Raw genomic sequence first — 27,305 nt, forward strand, 5'->3', positions numbered from 1 at the left:
CATATATAATCTGCAATCCGGCCGAAGAGAAGCCGTCCGACTCCTGAAGTGATACCAATGCTCATAAGAACCACCTCTTTATTTTTTTCTTCTTGAAATGTTTCATTCACATGCTTCATCTGTAGACCAAATAAAGAAATCACTACTCGGGAGGCTGAGGCAGGAGGATCGCTATGAGTTCAAGACCAGCCTGGGCTACATGGTGAGTTCCAGATCAGTCTCAACCACAGAGTGAGACCCTGTCTCAAAAAACAAAAAAACAAAAACAAAACAAACAAACAGAAAAGAAATCACATTAATTATGGTAGGAAACTTGCCAAATTTTGAGGCTTTGCATCAAATGTTTGTTTCTCTACAGTGTTGGCCCCCTCCCAAATTAAAATATTTGTATGTGAATTTTTCATGAGAACATGTGAAGAAAATCTAACATGATTCAGCTTGCATAATAAGAAATGAATTTTTGTGAGATTTTTTTTTTTTTTAGTAAAGGGTTACCAGCATACATGTTACAAGGTAATACTGAGCCATTCACCAAAGGAAGAGAACAGATCTTTGAATGAACCACATACCTGCTTGGGTTCAAGTCCTGCTTCCATTCCTTATCAGTCCTATAATGTTGGGTAAGTTCTTAAACCTGTTTCCTTGTGTAAAAGATGAAAATAGCGATAGTACCTAGCAAGGGTGGTTGTAAGGATTAAGTAAACTAAAACATGTAGGGAGTTGGGGTGGTACAGCACTTCCTAGCAGACATGAGGCCTTAGGACAGATCCTCAGCACTACTAAAAAAGAGAGGGAGAGGGAGAGGGACAGAGGGAGGGGACAGGAAAAGGAGGGGGAGGGCAGCCTGGTATACACTTAATAAGCAGACATTCATTTTAGCCCCTCCTGACTTTTATAAAGGACCTTTCAGGGACCAGGCGCTCTAGATGCGGAAGGTGGGGGTGAGAGGACATAGGTTCTTTTCCTCCATTTGCAATCTACTTAGAATAGTGCTTACAGAGACTTCTAGGCTACAGATAGCCAAAAGCATATTTTGTTTGAATTTTCCCTACACCTAACATTCAATGTCCCTCATACCAAACACTGGCTTGGGCTCTAGAAATCTGCAAGTTTCCCTTCAAATTCAGTGGTGCATGCAGTTCAATGTGGTAATGGTAGGCTTTCTGGGTTCTCCCTTATTAAGCCATTTCCATTTTTGTGGGGTTTTGTTATTTCATATGTTTTTAAAGGAGATTTTAATTTGGCTCACATCCATGTCACATTCTTAAAACTCATTTGTATATCCCACATCATCTTGTTTCTTTCTTTCCTTTCAAAACTGGTAACAGTTCTGTCTAACTTCTGTTTTCTCACTGGTCCAGAATAATCCTCTTAAATATGTCTTTAATCTCATCAATCCTTTATTCAAAGGTTGCCCACTGCCTATATTTTACACTCTTATTTTGGTATTCAAAGCCCTCTTTAAATCTGTTGTTAATCTATCACTGTCTTTATTACCTGCTGAGGAAGAAAATTCAAATGTCTACAGGGCCCAGGCAAATAACATAAATATGTACAGAGAGAAAACACATACACTTCAGCTATTGTTACTACCAATGCTGCTGATTCTACTTCCCAGCCCCTTTCATAGTTTTTTTAAAAAAGAAATCTGGATTTTGTGTGGAAATGTTGACACCTAACTTCAATTTGGTACGCCTTGTGATTCTGCCCCACAAAAACCAAACAAAACATGTCTGCAAACTGCATTAGGCCAGTTCTGATCTTAGCTCTAAACCCATCTGGCTCAGCAGGACAAGTTTATTCACAATATCCCTCAAACATGCTAGCATTCAGTGGTCTACCCTACTGTACACTTTGTCATTTCTTGCTACTTCCTAAAGTTACCATTTGGACCTTAAGTACTGTGTGTTTCTACCCAACCTTGTTAGCTTCATACTCCAACATTATTTTGCATAAACTCTTCCAAGTCAAACTAGACACTGTCCACCTGCATGTTTCAAAGGTACCTCAAAAACATGAGCTGACATTTCCTTCACACCTTGCCCTGCCCTCATTTTAGCTAACACTACCATTACTGGCTGGGGGAGGCAGTACCCATGAGTTCTGGTGTGTTCCACTTGTGGCCTGGGCCTCCCACAACTGTTGCTGTGTGTGTTATGTATTTCTGCCCATCTCTCATCCTCTGGAGACTGGCATGCACTCTTTTTAGCAGAAAGCATAACATTGGGCAAAAGTGGTACTTCTAATGAAGAGTCATCTGGATAGAAACATAGAAATGCTGAACAGATATTTACATATTTGACCTAAAACAAATGCAGAGCCTATAATAGAATCCATAATCTATACAGGTGGTAATATTAACTTTATCAGGGGCTAAGAATATAGCCTAGTGGTACAGACAGCATCCTCGAGACCCTGGGTTCATCCCTAATGCCAATAAATAAAGTTAACTTTAGTCTTTACCTGAATGCATAAGCCTCTTCAGGGCAGGAATTAGTCTTTTATGTTCTCAAAGATGTGTTTAATCCAGACCTGCACACCTTTAGGAGATTAACAAAGTCTCACCGATTGACATTTTGAACACCTGCTCCCGAAACATTTTGCCCTCGTTCAAGAAAACAGATTTCGCTGACCACAGAAGACATTTTTAGATTGCACAGAACTCTTGTTTTGTTAGCCAATGATCATTTAAAAAAAACTCACATCCAAGAATATCTGCCCATTCTATATCCATGAGTGAAAGAACAAACTAGTTCCATGTCCCCTTCCTCTAACCATCTCCAACTCTGTATAGATGACATTCATAGAACTGAAGGCAAGTTCCTCTTCCCTCACTAGAGCCCAAAAGCAGATCCCAGTTTTGAGAAGTCGAGGGTGGCACCCTATGAAAGCAATCACCTTACTAGAATGGCCTCTGCTCTCCAGCGGTCCTCTCCTCTCTACTGATCTCCTACGGGGAGCCACCGTGCAAGACACCTGAGGACATCAGATATTGTTCTTCCACTAAGAATCCAAGGCCTCTGGATCTCAGAGAATCAATCATGAAAGTTAAATGGGTGGCCACAGTACAACCTAGTGGTGTAGTAAAACCCAGTGGTGGTGCCCATGTGCAAAGTAAATACCACTCAAAAAGATGGAAAAATTTACTCCTGTACTAAATTCCAAGATGGCATTATTTAGCTATGCCACCATGAACACTAGCGTCATATTCATCCACTCCCAAACTACCCCTTGAGGGGATGAGTACTTTTTGGTTAGTATCTTTCATGTAATAATTTATTACAGGAAGAATATAATAAAACTTTAATATATCTACATTAGACTATCTTTGGAGAATAGTAAAAAAAGAAAAAAGGCAGGTACTAGATCACCTTATGGCAAAAATAACTTGCTATCTGACAGTGGACTCAAAATGACTGCTGACTGACCCAGTACAAAATGTTAATAAAGGCAGTACTGCAAGACAAGAAAAGCAGGGCAAAAATAGATTCAATGGAGTACTGCAGACTACAAGAGTGAAAGACCTATCATTGCAGGACTGTGCAAAAAAACAGAAGAAAAATACCTACAACTTTTATCATTCACTGTTTATCATTCACTGTTGCAATCAACTCTTTGGAAAGTGAAAAGATTTCAGTCACCAGTCATCATGTGTCCTTTGTTATGATTTTGAGTCCTAGATCATCCTGATCATGTTTGCTCTTCCTCTTCAGATATATATTATCAAACTGGACAGAAGAGTGGGTGACAGACAGCCATGAGCAATCATTTCCTCTCTAAGGGAATAAACTCTTTGTGGAGTGAGAGGATTTGTATCTTTTAAGTTTACTGGTACACCCAAAAATGGACTAACAAATGCTACATTATATTTCCAGTGATTATTGAATTCAAACTGATTTGTTCAACCTCTAGTAGCTCACCTTCCTGAGTTAGATCCCAGTTACTAAAAAAAAAAACAAAAACAAAACAGAAAAGCTATTCCATTAAGTATAGGAGGCCATTCTGCTTGAGTAAACTTTTTAAAAAGTAAACTCAAAGAAAAGAGCTTGGCTCCTTTAAAAAACACTTACATCTGAAAGAGCAGAAAGGCTGCTAGAGTGGCTAATGGATAATGTCAGAATTTGCTGCAAATCAAAACCCCTTGTCTTCAAAATTGGATTAAGGGAAATCTGAATGGGACAAGAGAGTTTGGTTTATTTATTTTTAAACAACTTTGTTTCCTCTCTCTGACATTTTTTTTTTTTTTTTAGTTAGGAAAAGAAAAAGAAGCAAGGCCAGAGATTTAGCTCAGTGGCACCATGCCTGCCCCACAAGTGCAAGGTCCTGAGTTCATTCCCCATTATGGTGGGGGGGGAAGCACATTAAAACAAGTGGATCACTCCTTAGAAGTATTGCATGAGTACTGTATACCAGCTAGACATGAGGTAATTAAAAGTAGAAGAAAAAATTTTAGATATGAGTATCTAAAATTAAAAATCATATTTGCGTCATATTGAAATCAGACTTTACAGCAGTTGATAAGGATTAGGTAAGCCTCAAAATGTCCTTTTAGTTTGTTAAATCTGGTCAATTGTGGTTTGAGACTAAAACATCTCTTAGATGTAATGGAAGGGAAAATTGGCCAGACAACATTTTTAACAGTACAGTTTCTGTTAAACTGGTGGTGCAGGTAGCTGCGGCCTCCACAGCAGCTGACCAGGTGGAGAGCAGACCTTTGGCTCAGCAGAACTCTACAAGGCACAGCGGGGAGCTGGTTCTGTTTGTTTTTCAAATGTCAGTCTTTCCATTTAATTAAAAGGAGTTTCTATGGTATTGATAAGGACATATGACACTGTTAAGACAAGAAAAGGTCAGGACTGAGGAAGAAGTTTCTGGAATCAATAGCCACCAAGAGTAGAAAAGAGATGACTAATCATTTGAAAAACTGGTCTGTTTGAAAATATTTCCTAGGTCTAAAAATCTTTAAAAGGCTTTGTTATTTTTCCCTTTCTGGTTTTTTTAAAAAAATAGTTTCTTGTGGATTAAAATAGTACATCCTTGACAGAGCATAATTTAGAGAAGATTAAGATTTAATAAAATGTTTTAGAGGAATTATCAACAAGAACAAATTTGGATTTAAATGCCAGCTTAAACCTTGCATTTTAGGGGTTTAAGGGAGCCTTCATCTTAAAATTAAAATAAATGACTAGGATGTTTAGGAACCTGAAATTACTTACTGGCTCTCTCACTCATTTCTGTGCCAGATATCTTGAAAGTCACAAAAAGAATATTCTGCTGGGCATAGTGGTACATACTTGTACTCCCAGCTACTCAAGAAGCTGAGGCAGAAGGATTCAAAGTTCAAAGCCACCTTAGACAATGTAATGAGACTATCTCAAAAATAAAAAGGGATTGGGGATGCGGCAACATGTGCCTACATACACAAAGCCCTGAGTTCAATCCCCTATACAAATACTTACTCTTTTGGTTTATTTAGATTTTTATTTGCTTCACCTAAATCTGAATTTGACTCTGAAGTTTTCTTCTTAGAGTCTGATTCTTGGAACACCAGATTTACCATTTGCAGATACTTGGCTCCTGGCCAGTGTGTATGAATGATATGGCTGTGTATGAAGCCTAGCTCTTGTGAAGGAACTGGATTGCCTCATCCATGGTCACCAAGATGGCTTCAGGGCTCAGCCACGTCTGCAGCTGCCTGCGTGAGCATCTGATCCAGGCCTTCTGTGGAGCACTCTAAAGACATGGAGTGGTCACCAAGCTATGCAGATAAGAACTCTGGCTTGCGGGGTCATGCTCTTTTGAGGCATCACATTTCCATGTTTTGCATTTATTTAAAAAAAAGGAGAAGAAAGGGCTGGGGATTTAGCTCAGTGGTTGCAGTACCTGCTTCACAAGTGCAAGGATCCAAGTTCGATCCCCGGTACAAGAAAAAAAAGATTAAAAAAAGGAGAAGAAAGAAATATGCTTTGCATTAATCTGATGATGTCACCTACTAGCTAAATATGCATGCAAATAAACAGATGTGAGTTATGGAGTCCCCAGTCAATACCTGAATTACATGAATTTGGAAAAACAGTCCGAAGAGAACAAATGCATCCTACAAAAGGCTAGCTCAAATAAATTCAAGATAGGTTCATCTTTAAATAGGACAAGATAAAATTAGAAATATTAATTAAATCACTAGGATTTACGGTAACTTGATAACTAATTATTTGATGACCCTGGCTATAATGTCAATAAGCCAGATGTTTTATAAATTTTCAAAATTAGTTCTCCTTTTCTTGAACAATGAGGGATGTATACACGGTTGACTTACTGAAATTTTAATTTATTTGGTTTTAGGTTTATCTAATTTTTGAGAAAAAACAAAGGAATTAGGTAATTAGTTCTTATTTAGCTTAATTGTCTTTCATTCTGAATTTTTTAAAAAATGGATCCATGAAAATTCTACCATTTTCTAATCTGTATTCACTAAAATTCAGGACAATGCTGGCTAGAAAGCTACTGTGCCAGTCTCCTATCCACCTCTCTTCCTCTAGTCTTGGTCAGGAACACAGCACTGAATCTTTTTATTTATCTGATCCTCTTTCTAGTATCTTCCATAAGTTTCCTTTTTTTTTTTTACCTGAATAAAGATTAAAAATTGTGAGGGTTAGGCTTAAATCAATTTCTCTCCTACTGTTGTCATTTCCATACACCTCTGAGATGGTCTAACCTAACTGTTCCTTATTTCAGTGCTGAGGAGTGTGGTTAACATTATTTTTTAAAGTTCAATTTTCTCTTATGATTATAATGTGTTTAGGAAGAAGAAGACCACACCCTCCAGGGGGAGAGATTAGGAAGTGGCAGTCTTGGATGGTCTGGATTTAAGGCATGAATAGCGGACAGGGCACTTCCATAGACTGGGAGTCTAAAGGCCTAGCATAAGAGGGAAAGAAAAATCTTTGGAGCCAAATTATGAGCACTACTCTTACTTACTGATTCTAAGACCTTGGGCAAGTTGCCTAATCTCAAGTACCACATGCTAGTTCAATTTTGTGGGCATTACTTTTATTTTCTGATATAGTTGTGACCATGTATTAGCTTTTTTAAAAACTCATTATTCTTGTTTATTGTGGTAAAAAACATTTGGGGGGGTTCTAGTTTTCTGGTTTGGGGGGATTTTTTTTTTTTTTTTGGTAGAGGTAGAGGGGATCAAACTCAGGACTTTGCTCGTGCAAGGCAGGTGGTGGAACCACTGAACTAAATCCCTGGCCTATATCTACACTGTTGTACAGTCATCACCACCATCCAGCTCTAGGACTTCTTCCATTTTCCCAAACTGGAACTCCATTAAACCATACCTGCTCACCTCCCCCCACCTCTTACTCTTCCCTCCCTGTGGAAACCACCATGCTTTCTTTTGTCCCTCTGAATTTGACTATTCTAGGTACTTTAAGTGGAATCACACAGTATTTGTCCTTTTGTGTCTCACTTCTTTAGCTGGCACAACATCAAGGTCCATCCACGTTGTAACATGTATCCCAAGTATCACCTTACTTTTTTTTCTCTATGATATAGGTGTACAATTGATTTTTAAAAATTATGATTATAGCTAGGTTTTATTAATTAGAAAATGTATTTCAGGAGAAAAAAAGGAGGCACTGCTATAACACACTGCTGTTACAGGGCTGCTGTCAAGATGACAGTGTTACAGAGCTTAGAAAGCACTGTACAAGGAAGCGGAAGGAGGCAGGGTATTCCTAAATTCATAATTATGAGTAATTCCAATCCTTGGGTCCAGAGTAAGCCCAGAGAGATGAAAAGTGGAGCATGAGGATATTTGGCATGGAAGAACAGTCAAAGCTTAAGGCATAGATAGGGAGCTAAGAACTTTTATATGAAAAGTCAGGGAGGACAAAACCAGAAATTATGAAGTCCCTGAGGTGGCTCCAGAGGAGTAAGGAGCATACAAAAGAAAATCATGTATTCACATAACAATTAAGTGGGACAAGGACACTTGATTTATGTTGAGGACATTATAATTAATCACAAATTCAATCAATACACGGCAACATTTTAAATCCCACACAATGTGTGTTTGGGTCAAAAGGAGACGGGCATCTGTCAGTCTACTTGCTAGCCTGTGGTCATCCCCGGGAATCATATTCTTCTGGAAGCAGTTGGGAAAAGGTGCATAGTACAGGGGCACTATTTCACCTCAGCCAGACTCTTGCCATCCACCTACATAACTTGCAGTTACTCCACAATGAAACTAGTCTTGATCATTTTAAGGCCTCTTTTATTTCTACTCTTAAATTTTATTTTATTTTTATTTCAATTTATTTTGAGACAGGGTTTCACTATGTAGTTCAGACTAGCCTTGAACTCACTGTGTGGCCCAGCATAGCCTCTATCTAGCAGCAATGCTCCTGCCTCAGCCTCCCCAAGTGCTAGAGTTACAGATGTGTGCCACCATGCTCAGCTTCTACTGCTTAAATTTTAAATGTAACTCATCCTTACTATAGTTCCATGACCTGAGAAAGTCTCTTAACCAATTAACTTCTTTCTTTATAAGATGCAGATAAAACTTGTTACTGTCAATGTTGAAAAGCAAAGAAAAAAAGAAACTGTAAGAACCTAAAGAACTACTGAAATGAAAACTAGCCATGAGCAGAGAAATTAGTAGACTTTGTACTTCAGCAGCTCAACTAACCTATAAACCCAATAAAATTGGTTTTAAAATCTATGCACTGAACACCAAGCATGTGCTAGGCACCGTGTCTAAAGCGATCAAGAGGAGATTTGACCCTGTTTGTGTGGAGGTCCCCTCTTCTTACCTGTTTCTTCTAAAAAGCAGCTGTGAGACGTAAGGACACTTCCACATGAAATTCGCCAATGGATTTTGTAGATTAATCCATGGTTTTCACCAGCATTTCCCATACTTATGTTGAGTACATTATTCAGTATAAGGGCCTCACAAAATTATATTATCAGAGTATCTCAAATTAAGTTTAAAATTAGATATTTTTAAATAATTGTGGATTTATTTCTCCCACATGAGTTTTAAATCTTTTAGATGTTAGGGCTTAGATTTGAGGGATGTTTCATGCTTCATCAAACTACACATCATTTCTAAAATTTACTGTTAAATGATCTATCACTAATTATTTTTGGCTAAGTATAATTTGGAACACATAACAATCTTGCTTTGCCTTATTAGAAGCAGCAGCTCTGTTTTAATTTACTAGTAAGTGCTCAATTTTTTACAATTCTTGGGTCTTCTCTTCTTACCAAGTTCCTCTGCTAGTGTGTTGCATTTTTTACAAAATACTCTTTTAAAAAAAAAGACTGTTTTGATGAGCGTGCCCTGTAAATATTTAACTTCGCCATTCATGTGTCACAAGTGGCAAAAGAAGACCTTCAGTCATCTCACGTAGGAGAATATTGGTGAATGCTGCCTAAGGCATAAAACTGAAAAATGGGCAAATTTTCACTAACCTGAAAAGTCAAATTGCTGCAGATGTTGCAATCTGAAGGGAAATAAATGCAAGATTAGAAAAGCAAGAAAAGCAAAAAGAGCACAGATACCACTGGAAAAGGCAGAGCCAAAGTGAGAAAGAAATGTCCACTCATTAACTTAATAACTATGTCAGAGAAGAGCAATACTAGTATATTTTTAGAAAAGTTAAGTATATATAAAGAAAGAACAGTGCTTGGGCCAATAACAAAATACGTAAGATTTTTAATATTCAACATGCAGATTTTAATATAATACATCAGATAAAATAATATGGATAAGAAACTCAAATACTGATTGGCATTACTGAAATTAGAGAAATTCTATATTACAGGCTTCGTGGGGGGATCAGGAAAGGCTCTTCTTTATCTTCCAAGTACCTACAACTCTGCCCTTCATACACAGATATGCTTCCAAATTTCCTTAACCAGGATGTCCCAGTACCCAAACTACAGATGCCTCCTACCAACACCTTATATATCCACTTTGTCTACTTCAAAGAAAATACCACTACTTAAAAATTACCTGTTTATGTGTTTACTGGTTTCCTGAGCTCCTTAAGAGTCAATGTCTGTTCTCACCACTGGATCCCCACACCTGGAATGCTGATGGCACAGAGCAGGCACTCAGTGAATATTTTCCAAACGAATGAGTGCCTGAATCTGCTCAACTGAGTTGTAATGAAAGTCACACACAGCAATAATAAAAACAGTGACAAAATGGAGACTCTAGTCTTAAAGGCACTTCAGTCACTTAATGTACAACTTTGAGCAAAGTTAAACCTCTCTAAGCCTGTAGGTTCTCATCTATTAATGGGAGAACCAGGATCAGCACTGCTTCCCTCAGAAAAGGATACTGTGAGACTGAATCAGAAAATGTTTTTGTAATCTAAATACCTTCAAGTCCTTTTTAGACGTTCATTTGTGCAAGGAATGAATGAATGAAATGAAACCCTGCTAGGCCACACAACAACAACAAAATTCAAGTAATATGGAGTATAGTATATATAAAATCAGTACATGGTAACTTAATCAGTAAATCCCTGTATTAAGATTACTAAACTATATACAGAAATATCTTTATAAGCCTATTTTTAATGAAAAATAGAAAAAATTACTTAAACTAATAAAATCTTGATAAAAATACAGTGTCGTCATTCTTTATTCTTCAAAGTATCAAAACATTCTGCATAACAAAAAAAATCAAAGTAGCATCAATATAATTAGAAAAATAAACCAGAACAATGAATATAAAACAATGGCAAAAAAAGAAAGAAAAGACACAGTTAAGTAAATGAAACCTTTAGGCTCTGGCTAATATTTAGCAACTAGACTAAAAACATTAAAATTTTAAGTCTGGCTATCTGATTGTAATACTAAGACTGAAATAAGGAAATTTATACAACTTCATTCTCAATCAATTAAAAAAGTACCCAACTGTGCAATTCACAAGTTTGGATACATTCAATGGACCCCAAGCCTCTGCTTCTTCAGAATCTTAAGGGTGAACAGACATAAACAAGTCTATTCCTGGCCCATGCTACTAAACTGAGTCTTTAGTTTAAAAAGGATACTACTATGAGCCTTGCATTCTTAGGGAAATTTGCCACACCACAACCTTGACCTGAGCTCTAAATATATCCATGAAAGACAACAAAACCAGTGTGACTGCTACTGGCAACTCCAAGGAACTGGATTCTTGTCAAAATGGCAAAGCAACCTCCTGATTGGGTTAACCAGGGAAGGATAAAAAAAAATTTTTCACTTCTTTTTTTCCCTCTAGTACTGGGGATTGAACAATACTGAACTACATGCCCAGCCTTTTTTTTTTTTTTTAATTTTCAGAAAGAATCTCACCAAGTCACTAAATTGCTCAGGCAAAGCTCAAACTTAAATCCTCCTGCCTGACCCTTCTCAGGATGCTTAGATTACAGGGATGTAATGTCATGCCTGGCTTACTAATTCTGTTTCTTACAAATGTTTACAGTTTAGCTATAATAAGCTTCTACTTTTCTGTATGGATTTTCTGGGGGGCGGATATTATACCTGGTTCTGCCACTTTTGTAACTATATGACTTTCTGTGTCTTTATTCCTTTTCCTATCTTAAACAATGACAATAAAGCTGGACAAAATGTACCAATCCCTTTCAATTCCTAAATTACTGTTACCATATACACTTCTGGCAGGCATTTAAATATTTTATTCTAAAGCTATATTCTCAGGAAGACCCAGCTCAAGCCCTGTCTGCACAGTGTACCAGCCTTGCAACCCTGAGTAATATGTCTCACCAGCCCTGGTTCCTCTTCTGTTAATCAGAAGCACTGCTGCAGCCCACCTTACAGGCTGGTCTCGAGATTCCAGTGAGAGATCATCTCTGTGGGACCTTCTTGCAACCAAATGTTAACAAAAACGTGGGCAGTTTTTAATAAATGGGGAAACAAAATTACATTTGTATAAAATAAATTTGTGGTTTAAAGTAAACCCTTGCCCGGGGCAAAAGGAACCCTTTGCCATCATGGGTGAAGGTGTAAATTGGTGCAACCACTGTGGAAAACAGTCTGGAGATTCCTCAAAAGACTAAAGCTAGAAGTTCCATTTGATCCAGACATTCACTGCCCTTTTAGATGTCTTTCTAAAAGAGGTGACATCATGTGATACATGGTTTGCATAATAGTTCATAATAGCTAAATCCTGGAAGCAGCCCATATGCCCATCAACAGATAAACGGATAAAGCAAATATAGTATCTATATACAATGGAGTACTACTCCGCCATAAAGACTGATAAATGAGACATTTTTCAGTAAATGGATATACACCTTGAGACCCTAACTGTAAGCAAAATAAATCAGGCACACAAGTTTAAATATCATTACTTCATAATGGAGTACTACTCCGCCATAAAGACTGATAAATGAGACATTTTTCAGTAAATGGATATACACCTTGAGACCCTAACTGTAAGCAAAATAAATCAGGCACACAAGTTTAAATATCACATTACTTCACTCGTGTGAGAAATCCAAAGTATAAATAAGGAGTAAAATGGGGGAGAGATATTACGAATTAGGAAGAACTTGTTCAAATGGGAAGAGAAATAAGAAATGGGGGAGGGGGAGGAAGGAAGAGAAAAGGGATTTTTAAAAATTGAAGGAAAAAATGGAAACAGAGCTTTTGTAAATGTGGAGAAGAAGGGGAAGGGGACAAAAAAAGAATTAAGATGTGGTATGGACATGTACACATCTCCTAAGGTGAATATTAATCATTCTATACTACAAATATGTACTAATAAAAATATGAAAAAAAAGTAAACCTTTCCTTTGTAAACTCAGCTTTGAAGCCTGGATACCACAGTTGTCCTTGCCGAGTTATGCCTAAAATCAATTCAGTTTGACCAAACTGTAGAAATAGCCGGATTGCATGGCAGTAAGTAGTATTTGCAATTTTGCACCTCCAAATTGAGCCTTTTTCCAATGTGTTATGATAGAATATAAACTTCCTGATTCTAAGTAAGCTCCAATCCTGGGGGTTGGGGAAAGACAGATATGATAGGGACAGAAAGAAAGGATGCACAAGGAAAAACAGACAGCAACAAGTCAGCTGGGACCCTGAACTGTCTTTGGTGCTGAAGACTCTTAGCCAAGCATGAACATACAGGAGACCTGTCTTCTGTTCTGCATTCTTTGGAAATAAGTGATTTCAAGAGCTCTTCCAAAAAGATGCCCCAGCACTAACTGATAAGGACAGATGTACTTTCCATGGATCAGGCAACTCTCCCCTCCTGCCCAGAGCTATCTGGCAAATGTTGGGCAAAAAACAATGTCTAAGTCACATTTTTAAAAGGGAAGATGCTGCAAATTAACATTTCTACCCCTATTAATCTATATTATAACTTCGTGTGGGGGTTGGGACAGGGTCTCACTATGTAGAGTTCAGGATGGCCCTGAACTCCAGCCATCCTCCTGCCTTAGCTCCCAAAGGCTGGGATTATAGACATGTGCCATCATACCTGGCAATAGTTCACTTAAACCTTTTTAACGTAATTTAGGCCCCTCAAACTTGAACAGACTTTGAGTCTAATCTAACAATTTGAAGGAGTAAGCAAATATCCCATAGTTGAAGCTTGATATTCAAAAGTATGCCACATTTTATCAAATAAGCCCTGATGTAGTTAGATATAAAACAAGAAAATCCAGTGAAATTTAAATGCTAACAAGAGGGAAATAAAAAACAAACAAAAAGGCTAAGAAGGAAGAATCCATTTTCCAACACCCTAACTCAGTAGTGGCAACCTATGGAAAACATGTTATTTGTTTTTATTTTAAGATAAAAGATGCCATTGTATGAGTTGGTTTTTTTCTAAACTAAAACCTTGGTATTCAGGTTTAATTGCAGTGTTGGTATTTTGTGATAATTGAGTTTGGGGTTGCAGTTTGGGCACTCGTCTCTAAAAGGTTTGCCATATCTGTCCACTTGAGTGCCCTCTCAAGAGACCAATGATCAGTCAAGTTGTCCCAGAGAATTTATATGTGACTCTAAGATTCAAGCAGTCTCCTATAATAATTATGCTAATCAAATATAGGATGTATTTTGCTATAAATTTGCACATGTCCAAGTTTGTTGTTCTGCTATGCTTACTGCTTATTACAGAAAATGAAACTCTATTAGTCTATGTTCTTGTCATAGGTTGTGAAAAATAAATTTGTATTTACAATTTCCTTGTATTCACAATGTACTAGAGATCAAAAGAGGAGATGAAGGGGCTGAAATAAGGCCACTTAATAATCTCTTATTCCCATTATAGCAGAACTGCTGTAATGAGCTGGTTTTCTCCTGGGTCTTCTCCCTGGCTGCACACCGTGTCCTGAATGCTGGGATATCTCAACAATGACCCTAGTCTTGGTTTTGAGAAATCAGAAGAGAAATTTGCAAGGCAAAGATAACTATCATCTAGCCCCAATATGGCTGAAAATGGCAGTCCCATCCTCCATCTCTGAAGTGACCCAGTGAAGGAAGAGCAGATGCTTTCATAAAAAGAAGATCAGACTCATCATAGTTCCAGGAACATAAATTCCAGCTCTGAGCGTAACTCAACATGCATAGCTTCACAGAGCTGATTCTTTAGCACTAAGTAGGTTATTGCATTTATTACATTCATCCTTGTGATGATTACAGGTGATTTTGGGAAAATGCTTGACACATGATCTATTCTTGTCACGTGTTACCTAAATCTTCCTCTGAGGAAGCTACAAATAGATGAAAGTTTGTTTGCCATTCCTATTTGCACGGTCCAGCACCTATACTATGGCTCAAATAGGATTCCTGCCCTGACCACAGTGTGATCACAGGTGCTCTAGCTAATGAGGTTTCACAGCCACATTCTTGCCCTGAACCATGATGGCATTGGTATTACTCAAAATTGAAAAACATCAACTGAGATATTATATGGCCATTGACCTGTTTACCTCAAAAGTTCATTTCTACTTTAAAAGCACAACTTGTTTATTCCCATTTACTAGTGGACTTGTAGTCCACTTAATTGCCCTGTTAGCAGGAAAATGATTGTCATTAATCTTACAATATGTAAGTGGGATCTCTCCACTAGGTCAAACATTCTTTGAGAATTATTTGTCACAGAACGAACCCACTTATTTTTTATTACAGATTTTAAAAAAACCACTAGTTAACAATTATAGATGTCAACATAGGAGTCACAGGGCTCTTGAACGAGCACTATGTGGATTACAGCATAAAATCTAAACCTGGACCTCATGATGTTTTGTTTCGCAATACTGGGGATTGAACCCAGAGCCTGCACACTGTGCAGCCATTTTTTTTTTTTTTTTTTTTTTTTTTTTTTTTTGGTTCCGGGGATCAAACTCGGGTCCTTGTGCTTGAGAGGCAGATGGCAGAACCACTGAGTTAAATCCCCAGCTGCTGTTTTTTGTTTGTTGGTTTTTTTACTGAGCAGCCATTTTTAATGAATGCATCTCTCTAAGTCACTAAGTTGCCAGACTGGGCTCAAACTTTCAATCCTCCTGCTTCCGTTTCTGAGAGTATGGGGATTACAGGCATGGCCATCACAGCTGGCTCCAACAATGACAGTCAAAGAACATGGGGTCTGAATAGCTCATTTTCAAGCTAACTAGTACTGGAAAGATATGAAAACAACTGAAACTAAATAATTATCTTCATATTGAGAATGGGACATTTCATGCCAGTGAGAAAGTTAAAATCCTAATTGTCATTTTCTAGTCATTTATTAGTCATCTGATTGATGTGGCCCTGTATTCAGTGCTCTCATTCAAAGCTATCCAAAAGCTATCTAGAAGGATTCCAGCTCTGACCACAGTGTGAACATGGTGCTCTAGCTACTGAGAGTCAGGCCACATTCTAGCCTTGAGCCATGGCAGCATGAGCACTGCTAAAATCTAAAAACACATCATAATGATGCACTCAGAGCACCATTCAGGGCAGCAATCCAAAGCTAGACCCAAGGCCAGGATATGGTTCCATATCCCTATCCTAGTTTGATATACACCATCCCAGACTCTGAAATTTTCAATTGGTACTGAAGGCAAAGTTGCTTCAGAGATACAGAAGTGTCTTCTATTTATAATTTCAGCATGGCAATATAAAACTTTAGGTCAAAGCAAACATATCAAGTCTCTCATCAACAGACAGCACTAAAGTGGTTACTCAGTTATTCTGAAGTTAGCTGAATTTGACCTTAGTTGTTAAGTGCTGTGTGAATATGAATAGTGTCTGGTCCTATGTAAGCCAGGTGTAGTGTTGTACCCCCATAATCAAAGCATTCTGGGAGGCCAAGGGGAGAGAATTGCAAGTTCAAGCCTAGCTTAGGCAACCTAGTGATTTAGTGAGACCCTGTCTTAAAATTAAAAATAAACACAGCTTATTACAAAGGACCAATGTTAAATTCTCAATTAAAAAAAATCATATTATGGCATGAAAGTAGAGGAATTTAAAGATTAAAATGATGATAAAATGCTGTAAATTTAAAAATTAATTCTTTAGTTGATCAAAGATCCAATTTTAACACAAAACTTATACTCACAGCCCAACTCCAATATTATGAAGCCTTTTCTGCTTTTCCAACTAGAAATTTTCTTTCTCCTATGAATCTTTTATACCTCCCCTTAAAACTACTCAACTGGTGATAACACTACCTTAAACTTTGAAAACTTATGTTTATGCCAGAATTGGGGTAGATGTTTTATATACATTTTTCTCTAATCCTCATAATAACTCTGAAAAAATAGATTTATCTCTATTTTATAGATAAGGAAACTGATACTTAGAAAGTTATACAACTAGTAAGGCATAAAATCAGGATTTAAACCCAGATCTGTCTTACAGAACCTTTGCCTTTCAACTACTTCTCAATCCTGCCTCTTGTGGTGTGATAATTTTTACTACCAAATTTAAAATAATATCATTTCCAACTGAGTTGGGTCTTGACCTTGAGTAAATTATTTAATATTTCAGTTTCTTAATTTTCTTGGCCATAAAATAAAGATAAGCTCTTACATTGTTGTGAAGATTAAATTTAAAAATGTATGTGGGAGTGTTTTATAAACCACACTGGTTTTTATTATTACATTTACTAGGTTCCATATTCCATTAGATTAAGGTCATATGTTACATGTATGTCCTTCAATAGTCAATAAATGGATTAATATGCATCGAAATCATCTACTATGCTTTGGAAGGATTTGAGATGCTTTTTTTCCCCATCTAAGGAGGAAATTAACATCCAATTTCATGAAGCTTGGGTTAATTATTCACAATCCAAACCTTAATTAAATTACAACTTTATCAACTCAGTGCCTTTACCAAAGACAAGAACTCAATAGCCTGTGCGGCATTTAATTATCTTGGTGTTTCTTCTACAATACAGGCTTTTATTGCCATGATAATTTAACAAAGAGAAAATTCCAAATGAAAAATATCAACACAACTTGTAAGGAAACATGCCTGGTAAAAAGGAAGAGCAAAGAAAAAAGGCATGGTTTATTAGCACAGTTCATACATATCTTATTGTTCTGTGCATCATCGGATTAACAGCTTCCGATTACAAACAGCATCTATAATATTGTGTGGCTCGACACCCACTGTGAAATTTGGTTTAAGACTAGTAACATTTATTGAACTTCTCAGGCATATTCACTTTCCTTCTGATAAGATGTATAATGTGGATACACAGGGAAGTGGCCAAATATGCTATTAAATAGGATTAGATTTGCTCCCAGTTGAAAACCACAGAAGGAACCAACCCCTGCATGGCTATTTACTCATATGATTCTTAGGAAATCACTTACCATCTCTGTTAACGATGGAAATGTTTTCCAGTCTATAAAATGAGACCTAATGTTATTTATTTTGCCTACTTTACAGATTTACTCTGAAAGTCAAATGAAACTTGCAGCAGTGAAATTATGTGTGAAATTAACTTATAAGTTGTAAACATACAACCAGAAATAACTAGACAGTCACCTACCATGTGTCCTTTGATTAATGTCTGGTCTTAGCAAAGCTGTGATACTTATTTCAGTGGATGTTCACCCTGTAGTAACAAAGAAAATCTAAAAAGAATTTCCATTTATCTTTGAGTAAGGACCTAATAAATGTTTTCGTGACTTAGAAGAGGTAGATTGATAAAGTTTATTCTTCTTAACAAATCTCTAGTCCAATAAAAATTAGATCTAGATGGTTTAGAGATACTTTCCTAAAAGTATGAAAATAAACTATCATATTAGGTTGTAGCCACATATCCTGTGTGTGACAGATGTCACATACTAGGTCATTTTACCTAGTACCTCAGCCTCTGGAAATTGCCTAATGGCTCAGAGTATTAAAACATGGTCTCTCTCACGTCTTTCCTCTTTGGTCATCCCATGTCTTCCCACCCATTAGGAGCTTCTTCAACTCTTTTGGCAAGAAGAAAATAAAAGAGAATTGAAAAATCAGAACTATTCTTAGATCCTACCTACATTCTTAGATGCCTACCATTTCTTTCCCTGTTTCCTTGGCCTAGCTCCTTTCTGAACCAAGCACAGGAACTCAAAAGGGTTGGTGTAGATATTATCTGACCCTGTGAGCCCCATAATTCTTTCAAATGCTGTTACCAACTTTCATCAAAACACATAGCTAAAGAAAGACTGCACAAATGTCCAAGATTAGACTTTAAGTTTTAAAAAGCACAAGCTCACACAGAAAGTATACACACACAAAATAAAGGCTAGTGTCATTTTTATCATTTGTCATCTATGATGAACTGTATATACATTTTCAAACACCAACAGTAGGGAAAAGCAACACAACAAACACTTTGCAGGAAAATTTGCAAAGGCAAACATTTTAAACATAGTTTATTCTTGTTTCAGATAAAGAATGAGTTTTGCCTTTAAAATAGAAACAATATAAACTGCTGAAGTACTTGAAACCAGAATCATGTCTGAGGCCAACTTCAACCTGATCTATCTTGTTCTTCTAAGGAATTTTCTAGTATGAAATGATAGCAGAGCCAAAGATGCATACTCACCAAGTGAACATAAGGCACAAAGTATCCAAAAAGTGCAAGTGGTATTCCAACTGCCCATACTGCATAAGCTGTCACCTTGAAGATGGCAAAATTGAAAATTTTTTTTGGAGGACTCAATTTTTTCCTGGAAAAGAGGGAGAATCTGCTGCTTTCACTCTCTTTGTCTTTAGCAATGAAATCAAGAGGTCGGTAAGTAAAGCCAGCCAGAATGAGAACAAACATGAAGATGCAGAGGACCCTCAGTGTATTAAAGAGGCCCATGTTGTCAATCAGAACCCTTAAAAACAAAGGGAGCAAAATTGTGAAGAGACTGCTGCCAGCGGTGACAATGCCATTCACAAGTCCAAGGCGCTTCTTGAAATAGTGTCCCAAAATGACTAGTGAGGGCTGGTATGCAAAGGAGCAGCCACAGGCAAATATGATTCCATAGGTAAGATACAAAGGCTCGATGGAGCTGTATAAGGATGAAAAAGATGGAAAGTAGCTTTAATTATTTTTATCATATGCTTGGTAGTATAAAACCTTATAGTAAAAGTAGGTTTTAGTTAACATATTTTCTGAAAATAAAAATTAACCAAAAACAAAGGGGAAAGGCTTAATAGATCAAGAAAGTAGCACTAGACATAATTTAATCTAAATGGGTGAAAAAATGATCATGAAAATCATCAGTAATTTTGTTTCCACATTCCTTTCCACAGGTTTCCAGTGACCCACACAACACTGGATAAGAACTGTGCTCTCCACAGCTCAAAAATAAAGATCAATGCCAGAGGGGCCTCAGAAAAATTAACAGTGATTAACTAATAAATAAGATCTTGACTCACTTCTAACATTAGAATTACAAAAACCCATTATTTCGTGGAATTTTCTCAGGTACTTACTAGGTGATCTAGTAAAAGAAAAGGTTGCATTTGATATTATCTTCCCAAGGTTACTTCAAGAACATTTACACAGAAGCACAGTGTGCCTTGTTCTTGCTGGCCTATGGGCTACAGACCAACCTTCGCCCTGTATTACACTGTTGCCAGCACTGTGCAAGATAACAAGAAATCATACTCTGATTGTAGAAAGCCTTAATTAAACTGTTGGGTAGTGATCCCAGTTTGTAAGCTGTAAGCCTGTATATGTCTCAAAAGAATAATAAGAGATTTAAAAATTTTATAGCTTAACCAAGTAATTTTATACCTCTTAGGAAACAACAGATCATATAATTATATGCTTTGAAACTATTAAGATAAAGAGTAAAAGAAAACTAAAGTTTTTTGTTAAGTCAGATTCAAAAAACAATTTATCAGCAGTAAAGGCAAACAATTTATTAGAAACTAAGATGGAAAAAGTTGGTTAATAATTAAATTTTGGACTATAACGCTAGTTTAGCAATATGCTGAAGTAATCTACAAGTAATTCCAGAATCTGGTAAAATTAAGGCATGGTGGCAAAGTCTCTGTTTGAAACACGTTTTCCCCTTCATTAATCCAACTAATACCATCTTCACATCAAGCTCAATAATTCTAGGTTCTCCCAAATTAATCTCACTTCACTCTTGTACTGTTTACTGAATGTCTACGTTTCATTCTACAAACATATTAAATAGCTACTATGTACCGGTCATGTAGAAAAAATATTTCAAAAATATGATTCTCCCTTCAAGCTATTTCTTAATAAAAAGATATCTCTAATAATAATAATAATAATACCAAAATTTTTAAATACTTCATTCTGCATCAGATTTTCCACATAAGCAGTTTTCCATAACTGCAACTTCTTAAATTGTCAAAACTTCTAAACAATTTTAAAAGAAAAAATCTAAAATCTATACATTTCTTTGCCTCCTTCAGTGTATATTTAAAATACTACTGACAATAAAATTATTGTTAGTTATATCACAGTATTACGGTATAATGTTGTCAGTTATAAGACCAGATAGCCATGCATATACATATCAGAAACATTCTTCTGAGCACATTTTAAAATGCTAACCATGAGATTAGCCTCATATCTCCCCTTCAGAAGAAAAATATACCTTTTATTGTGCCTTTTTTATTTCTAAATATTCACCTTATAAGAGATGGTTCAAGGGCTGAAATCTGACAACTGAATAAGAGCAGTATAAACATCAAATGTATACAAAAGGATTGAAAGAAAATAAGTGATGTGACCCAAATGCTGGAGACAGTTTTTCTAAGCAAGCGGAATGGGAACTAGAGGAAAAATAAATCCACCATTCGACACTAGAATTAATCCACACTTCTCCTTGCTGCTATGTATTGCTCTGAAGTTCTGAAGCCTTTCACCAAGGGTTAACTAATGAAATTGAATGGAAAATATGTGAACACTTTCATGTAAGGGAATCTAGTTTCAAGAAATCTTGCTGCTTCTGAATAGGGAAGGACACACTAGGTCACAATATAAAATACACATAGTTTTTGCTTGTCAGTGGTCCAAAAAGTTTGAAAAATAGCATTTGCTGTTGTCTATATGTGTGGTTTGTCTGCCAAACTATGTTACAGGCTATACGTGCTTTCTACCTCTCAATCTTCTCTGTACCAAAGCCTGAGTGCTGATATACTCAGCAAGTGGCAGAGCCGTAGGTACACACAGAGCGTATCTGGAGGCCTCCAGTTCAAAGATACCTGATGAGACATTAATAACACAATGTTACATTGCTGCCAAAAAGGACTAAAGATAAATGATTCAGGCTGAGGATTTGGTTCAGTGGTTCCAGCGCCTGCCTTGTAAGCTCAAGGACCCAAGTTCGATCACCAGTACTGGGCGGGAATAAAAAAGATAAATGATCTCACAGAATTACCTAAGAGCAACTTATTCCAAGTAAAACTTTTCTCTTTAAAAATAACAATTTTAAGTTAGATAGACGTATGAAAGAGGCTCAATTCAGATTTGAGGAAAGGGTGAGTGTGATAGAGGGTGAAATAAGTAAAGTGAAGATTTCTGCTAACTGAATGCCAATCAACAGAATTTTAAACAGGACAAGAAATGCAAATTTGCAGACTTTTTTCCTCCAATGATCGTAGTCATGTTTTTCAACTAAAATTTCATGACAATAAGTAGGAAAAAGAAAGAGACAGGAAATAAAGATAAACCACTGAAGTAAAAACAAAGCATGGAAATGATCCTAAGTCTTCTTGTTAATCATGTCCTGCTAGCCAAAGGTACATACTAAACCAGTGTTTTTCTCTCTGCAGATTATCCTAACCATACAAGGGAATTACTAGATGTGGGGCTGTTTCATAATATCCCCATCAAATCCTTGTAATTAGTCCCTTTTCAGTGCACTACATCTTTTCTTGACACACAGACTTCGGTGACTTTATGTTTTATTTTAAGGTGAATTTGACTGCTTCATTTTGCTGTAATATTTAAATATTTTAGTGTGTTCTTTTCTTTAAAGTACAGACAGGAATTCTCTACACTTATTAGAATTATTAAGAGCCTTCTTCCAATTAATAAAAGCATTTTCATATTGTTTATAAATCATATTATAATCCCATTTGTACCCCTTTGGGCCTCAGACAGAGCTGAACTTAAAACTAAGATCATTACTTTAGATAACTCACAGTTATAACTTGATTCCTTTAGGGTTTTTATGAAAATGGAAAAACACAAAAGAAACATTTTTATTGACTCTAGGAAACACATTATGCTGATGACTACATCTTAAGCACTGCAAGCAAAATCTTTAAAATCCTCAAGTTCTGGGGCCGGGGATTTAGCTCAGCAGTTTGATGGCCTGACATGCAAGCACAAGGACCCAAGTTCAATCCCCGGTACCAAAAAAACAAAAAACAAAATAAATAAAATCCTCAAGTTCTGTTTTACTGCTATGAATGGTAGTTCAATTTACAAGTTATATTGCCTAATGCTTTAAGGATCTTCCTTATAAACTAAAAAGTTTCCTAAAGGAAAATTTTAAGGTTAACAATTATTCAAGAGTTACATAAAGAAACCAAGTCCTTACCTTACAAAAGAACTGGACATGAGTCCAATGAATCCCACAGCAGCACCCACAACAGCTGTTTTCTGACAACCAAGTATGTCTGTGAAGACACTGACTACAGGGCAGCAAAGGAAAATCATCCCCATGGACAGAGAGCTTACCCACGCTGTAAAAGAGGAAAAGAGGGGTCATTAAAACATGGCGAGTTACATTTGTACTCATCCACCTGGATATAATACACACTTAAAAATTAGTGCAAAAAGGTATTACCTCACTAATGCATGGGGGGAAAGCGGGAATAACTGATAACAAATCTGCTCACAACTGAAAGTACTGTCTAATTTGGATTTGCATAATTAGGATTTGCATAATGATTTTATATATTTAATTTAATTCTTGTAAAGTGTGTGTTCTGGGTTTTGTTTTTGTTTTTATTTTTTGGGGGGGTATCCAGAGATTGAACTCAGGACCTTGTGCTTGCAAGGCAGGCAGCAGAACGACTGAGCTAAATCTCCAGCCTAAAGTTTGTGCCTTTTACTAAACATTACCCTGTTTCTCTATAGGTAGATATTACCTATAGTTTTAAGCAATTTCTAATCTATGGGGAAAATTTTATTTTTAAAACTGAGATGTGTTTAGTAATGTATACCTAGGTGGTCACACGGCAAACAAATGGTGACCGCTACAGTCAGAATAGTAACTCTTGGTGGAAAGATTATAATCATTTGGACCCCATCCTTAAGGTATGATCATTTGCATAGGGCCTGGGCCTAGTTCTTTTGCTAAGGAAAAGGATACAGTAGAGGACAATTTTTGACTTGAATAACAGTTACTGGATATTCACTTTACAATTATTTATAAGATTAAACCAATGTTTTTGTACATTATCTTTTACAATAAAAAAATAAGAATCAGAAGTCCTAACTTCTGGTTTCGATTTTGTAAAAGCTTAAACAACAAAAAAGAGAAAATAAATATAAGTAAAAATAATCATAACTGTGTGCTGCCAAGTGCTCTCATGGGATATCCATAAGTTCTTCCAAGAAAGTATAACAAACTAATGGGGCCCACATGCACATGGGCTCTAGAACAATCCATCCGGATTCGAATCCCCAACTCTACAACTACAATATGTCCTTGGCTAGTCATTACCCCTCTGAATCTGTTTTCACAGCTTGAAAATGCATAAAATACATGCCTTCCACAATTACTAAGGATTAACAAAAGGATATCTCTATATTAATATCTATATACAGTATATATTTTGGTATTGAGGTTCTCTCTTCTCTTTCTTTATATATACATTTGCAGTACCACAGCCCTTTCTTTTCTGTCTTTTTGTGTCCTTACCTTCTCTCCCCACCTCCCTGCTTCTGCTGTCTCGTTCCCCACCTTTCTTTTTTCTTCCTCTCCTTCCTTCCTCCTTCCCTCTTCTCCCCTCCCTTTCTTTTCTCCCCTCCCCTCTTCCTCTTTCTCTTCTTCTCCTCCTATCCCTTCCCTCCATTAGGTCTTGCTAAGTTACTAAATTACCCAGGCTGGGCTCAAACTTCCAACTATCCTACATCAGCCTCCCAGAGTATTGGGGTTCTAAGTATGAGCTATCATGTCCCACTCTAGAAAAAGTATATTTTAATCTCAGTATCTGACATGTAAGCATTTAATAAGTTAGAGTGTAATAATGGTAACAAGTTGTCTTAAAAAATGAAAATCAACTGTACAGCTCTATCCAGCTCTGAAACTCTGAATTTCTCTATTTCCTTAGCAAATGAAGGGAGCCCAAACCCTATGCAAATGATCATTTCTTTATCCTGTATCAAAATGAACCTTTATCATACTGCTACTTCATTTATTTCTTAGGCTTCTTGCATTTTCACTTACTTTTAAATTACATGTACAGTATTTTAACCAGACATATTTTTATTTTTGTTTACCCTTACTAGAAAGAAGACTGTAATCTTAAAACATAATGAGGAGACTGCAAAGAATGCTACCTTGACTTAGTTGATGTTAGTGGAGGAGATTTAGAAGTTAACAGTAGAGGAAGGCTAACTGGTCAAGTAAATTAGCAAAACCCAATCCCACACTTGTAAAGCTATCTAGTATGAAGTCTGCTTATATGGGTTTTTTTTTAGCCTACTATCTTATATAAAAATTTCACAAATCCTTAATAATTTAATTCGCTTCAAATAAAGTTTAGTAACCCATCCTCACCATCAACACCAGCTGCCTTGCTTGCCCCTACCCTGCACCCACCACCAATACCAGCCACCTTCTGCATCCTGTGGGAGAGGAGAGAGGCACTGCCCCACCCCAGACACCAGTCACCTGGCATACACTGTACAGGAGAAAAGGAGGGTGGCGAAACTCCCAAATCCTACCTGGCTTTGCACCTTGGTTCTCCTCAGCACAGGGCAGCTGAGATGACAACCAAAAGACCAACCTGACTGAGGACAAGATCAACACCCAGGAGAGTTTTACTCCAGAATTAAAATGTTACCCTACTGCAGAGACTTGCAGAGAGACAGCCTTGGGAGATAGGCTTAGAGATAGTGACAGCTAGACAGAGATTCCCCTGAGAAGCTCAAGCTCAAGCCAGGAACATCACAGGGCCTGTATTCTGTGGTGGGAGGCCAGTCTGATGGATGCAGAAGTGGATAGATATGAAAGAGATGGCATTTAATCCAGTGATCTGCTTGTACCGTTACCTCCATTCAGCAGAAAATAGTAATCTGATTTACTGTAGGTCATTTTCTGGGTTGCTTAAAAGTCTACACTAAAATTACAGACCTCTTTGCTTTGATTAAAAGGTGGCTCATGAGTGGTTCTTAGAATCTGTCAGTATCCAGTTTATTTTTGATGTCATTGTTATCACTGATTTTACTACTACAGCCAAGGTAACACAGTTGGTACTTTCAATTTACTTTCTCTGTATGCCAATATCTGGATTGCCTGGGGGTCATAAACAAAACTGTGGTTCATTCCAGAGAACCAGGCACTAGGCCAGTGAAGCTGCAAACTCCAGCAAAGAAAACACATAAAATATAGAAACATGAAGAAACAAGGCAATAAAATGCCTCCAAAAACTCCCAACTCCGCCAAAGCCAACCCAAAGGCATCAAGGAGAAGGAAATCATAAGCCACACAGCAGAAATGTCTGAAAAGGTATCAGTGGAAGTAACAAAACAATTAAATAGGGCTAGAAAATTCAAAGATGATGTAATAAAAGGGATAATGACCCAACTGACTCAAATGATAAGCAAGTCTAGAGAAGGCAGTAATAAAAATCTAGTGAAGCTAAATAAAGATATATAAAACATGAGCACTCAGCATAGGAAAGGGTGGGAATCCATAAAAAAGGAGTTTTAAAAAATATATAAATAGTGTATTTACTCTAAACAGCAACACCAAAAAAAAACAAAAAGCCATATTAACACAAAAGGAAGTGATGCAGAATTCAGATTCTAGTTGACTTTGGATCTGAAGCTTATAAAAAATACAGCCCAGTTCTGAGAATGGATGAAGGGCAGGAGGGGCAAGTGATGTTCTTCTTGTACATCCAGTAAAGGCTATGGACAGCTCTAAGCAGTATGAAGCATGCCTGCCTCAGAGAGCAGAGGACCAGCTTCTTCTAGGGAATTTACCCAAGTATAAAAGTTGATAATTTTACAGAAGTTGAGATACTGACATCAATATTAAAATAAAACCAAGTTTTACATAACAATAAAAATATAAAAGACTGAAGGAAGAGACCCTGAATGAAAACAGGGTAAATCAGTAGATAAAAACTATACGCCAGAGCTGGGAATGAAGATGACAACCCGCCCAGCCCTCCCTGCAACTACTGACCATAAGAACCACTCTTGATTTGCCAAAGGTATAAATGAATTCTTCTAAACCAATCCCTTTGCGCAGACTCACAAGGCCACTGCTTACAAAGGCACAAGCATCTTGGCTTGTGCTTGGACCCTCTTCTCATATTCCAATTATCAATTATGTAGGGCTCTACTTGAGCTATATCTCAGTATTTCTTGGGAAATGTCCACTTAAAAGTTCCTGAAGGATAAAATCTGTTTGATCGTGATGTCTTTCTCCAGGATGGACAGGCACACTGTGTCTAAGCAGTACACATCTGCCCAATTTTACATTTTGGTAGTATGAACAAGCCTCTTTCCCATGGAGTTCCCTTCTTCCTGGGGATGGCACACTCCCCAGTTCATCAGGTTCACTGTGCCATCAGGGTTCTCGGAGGGGACAGCCGCAAAGCCAAATGGATATCTTTCCTCCAAGCCT

The 27,305-nt window shown here is 37.0% G+C and overlaps 1 protein-coding gene across 1 annotated transcript in view; it reads right to left on the reverse strand.

Annotated features, from left to right (window-relative positions):
• Positions 1 to 27,305, reverse strand: part of Slc16a10 (solute carrier family 16 member 10) — a 45,547-nt gene that overhangs the window by 14,001 nt on the left and 4,241 nt on the right. The window contains exons 3-4 of the mRNA XM_010630499.3: positions 23,037 to 23,181; positions 19,061 to 19,514 (exon numbers count right to left, since the gene is read on the reverse strand). Of these exons, the coding sequence (XP_010628801.1) occupies positions 19,061 to 19,514; positions 23,037 to 23,181 (599 nt within the window). The remainder of the gene's footprint in view (positions 1 to 19,060; positions 19,515 to 23,036; positions 23,182 to 27,305) is intronic.

The sequence above is a fragment of the Fukomys damarensis genome, unplaced genomic scaffold (assembly GCF_012274545.1).
Source record: "Fukomys damarensis isolate Sample0158 unplaced genomic scaffold, DMR_v1.0_HiC HiC_scaffold_14, whole genome shotgun sequence".
NCBI lineage: Eukaryota > Metazoa > Chordata > Mammalia > Rodentia > Bathyergidae > Fukomys > Fukomys damarensis.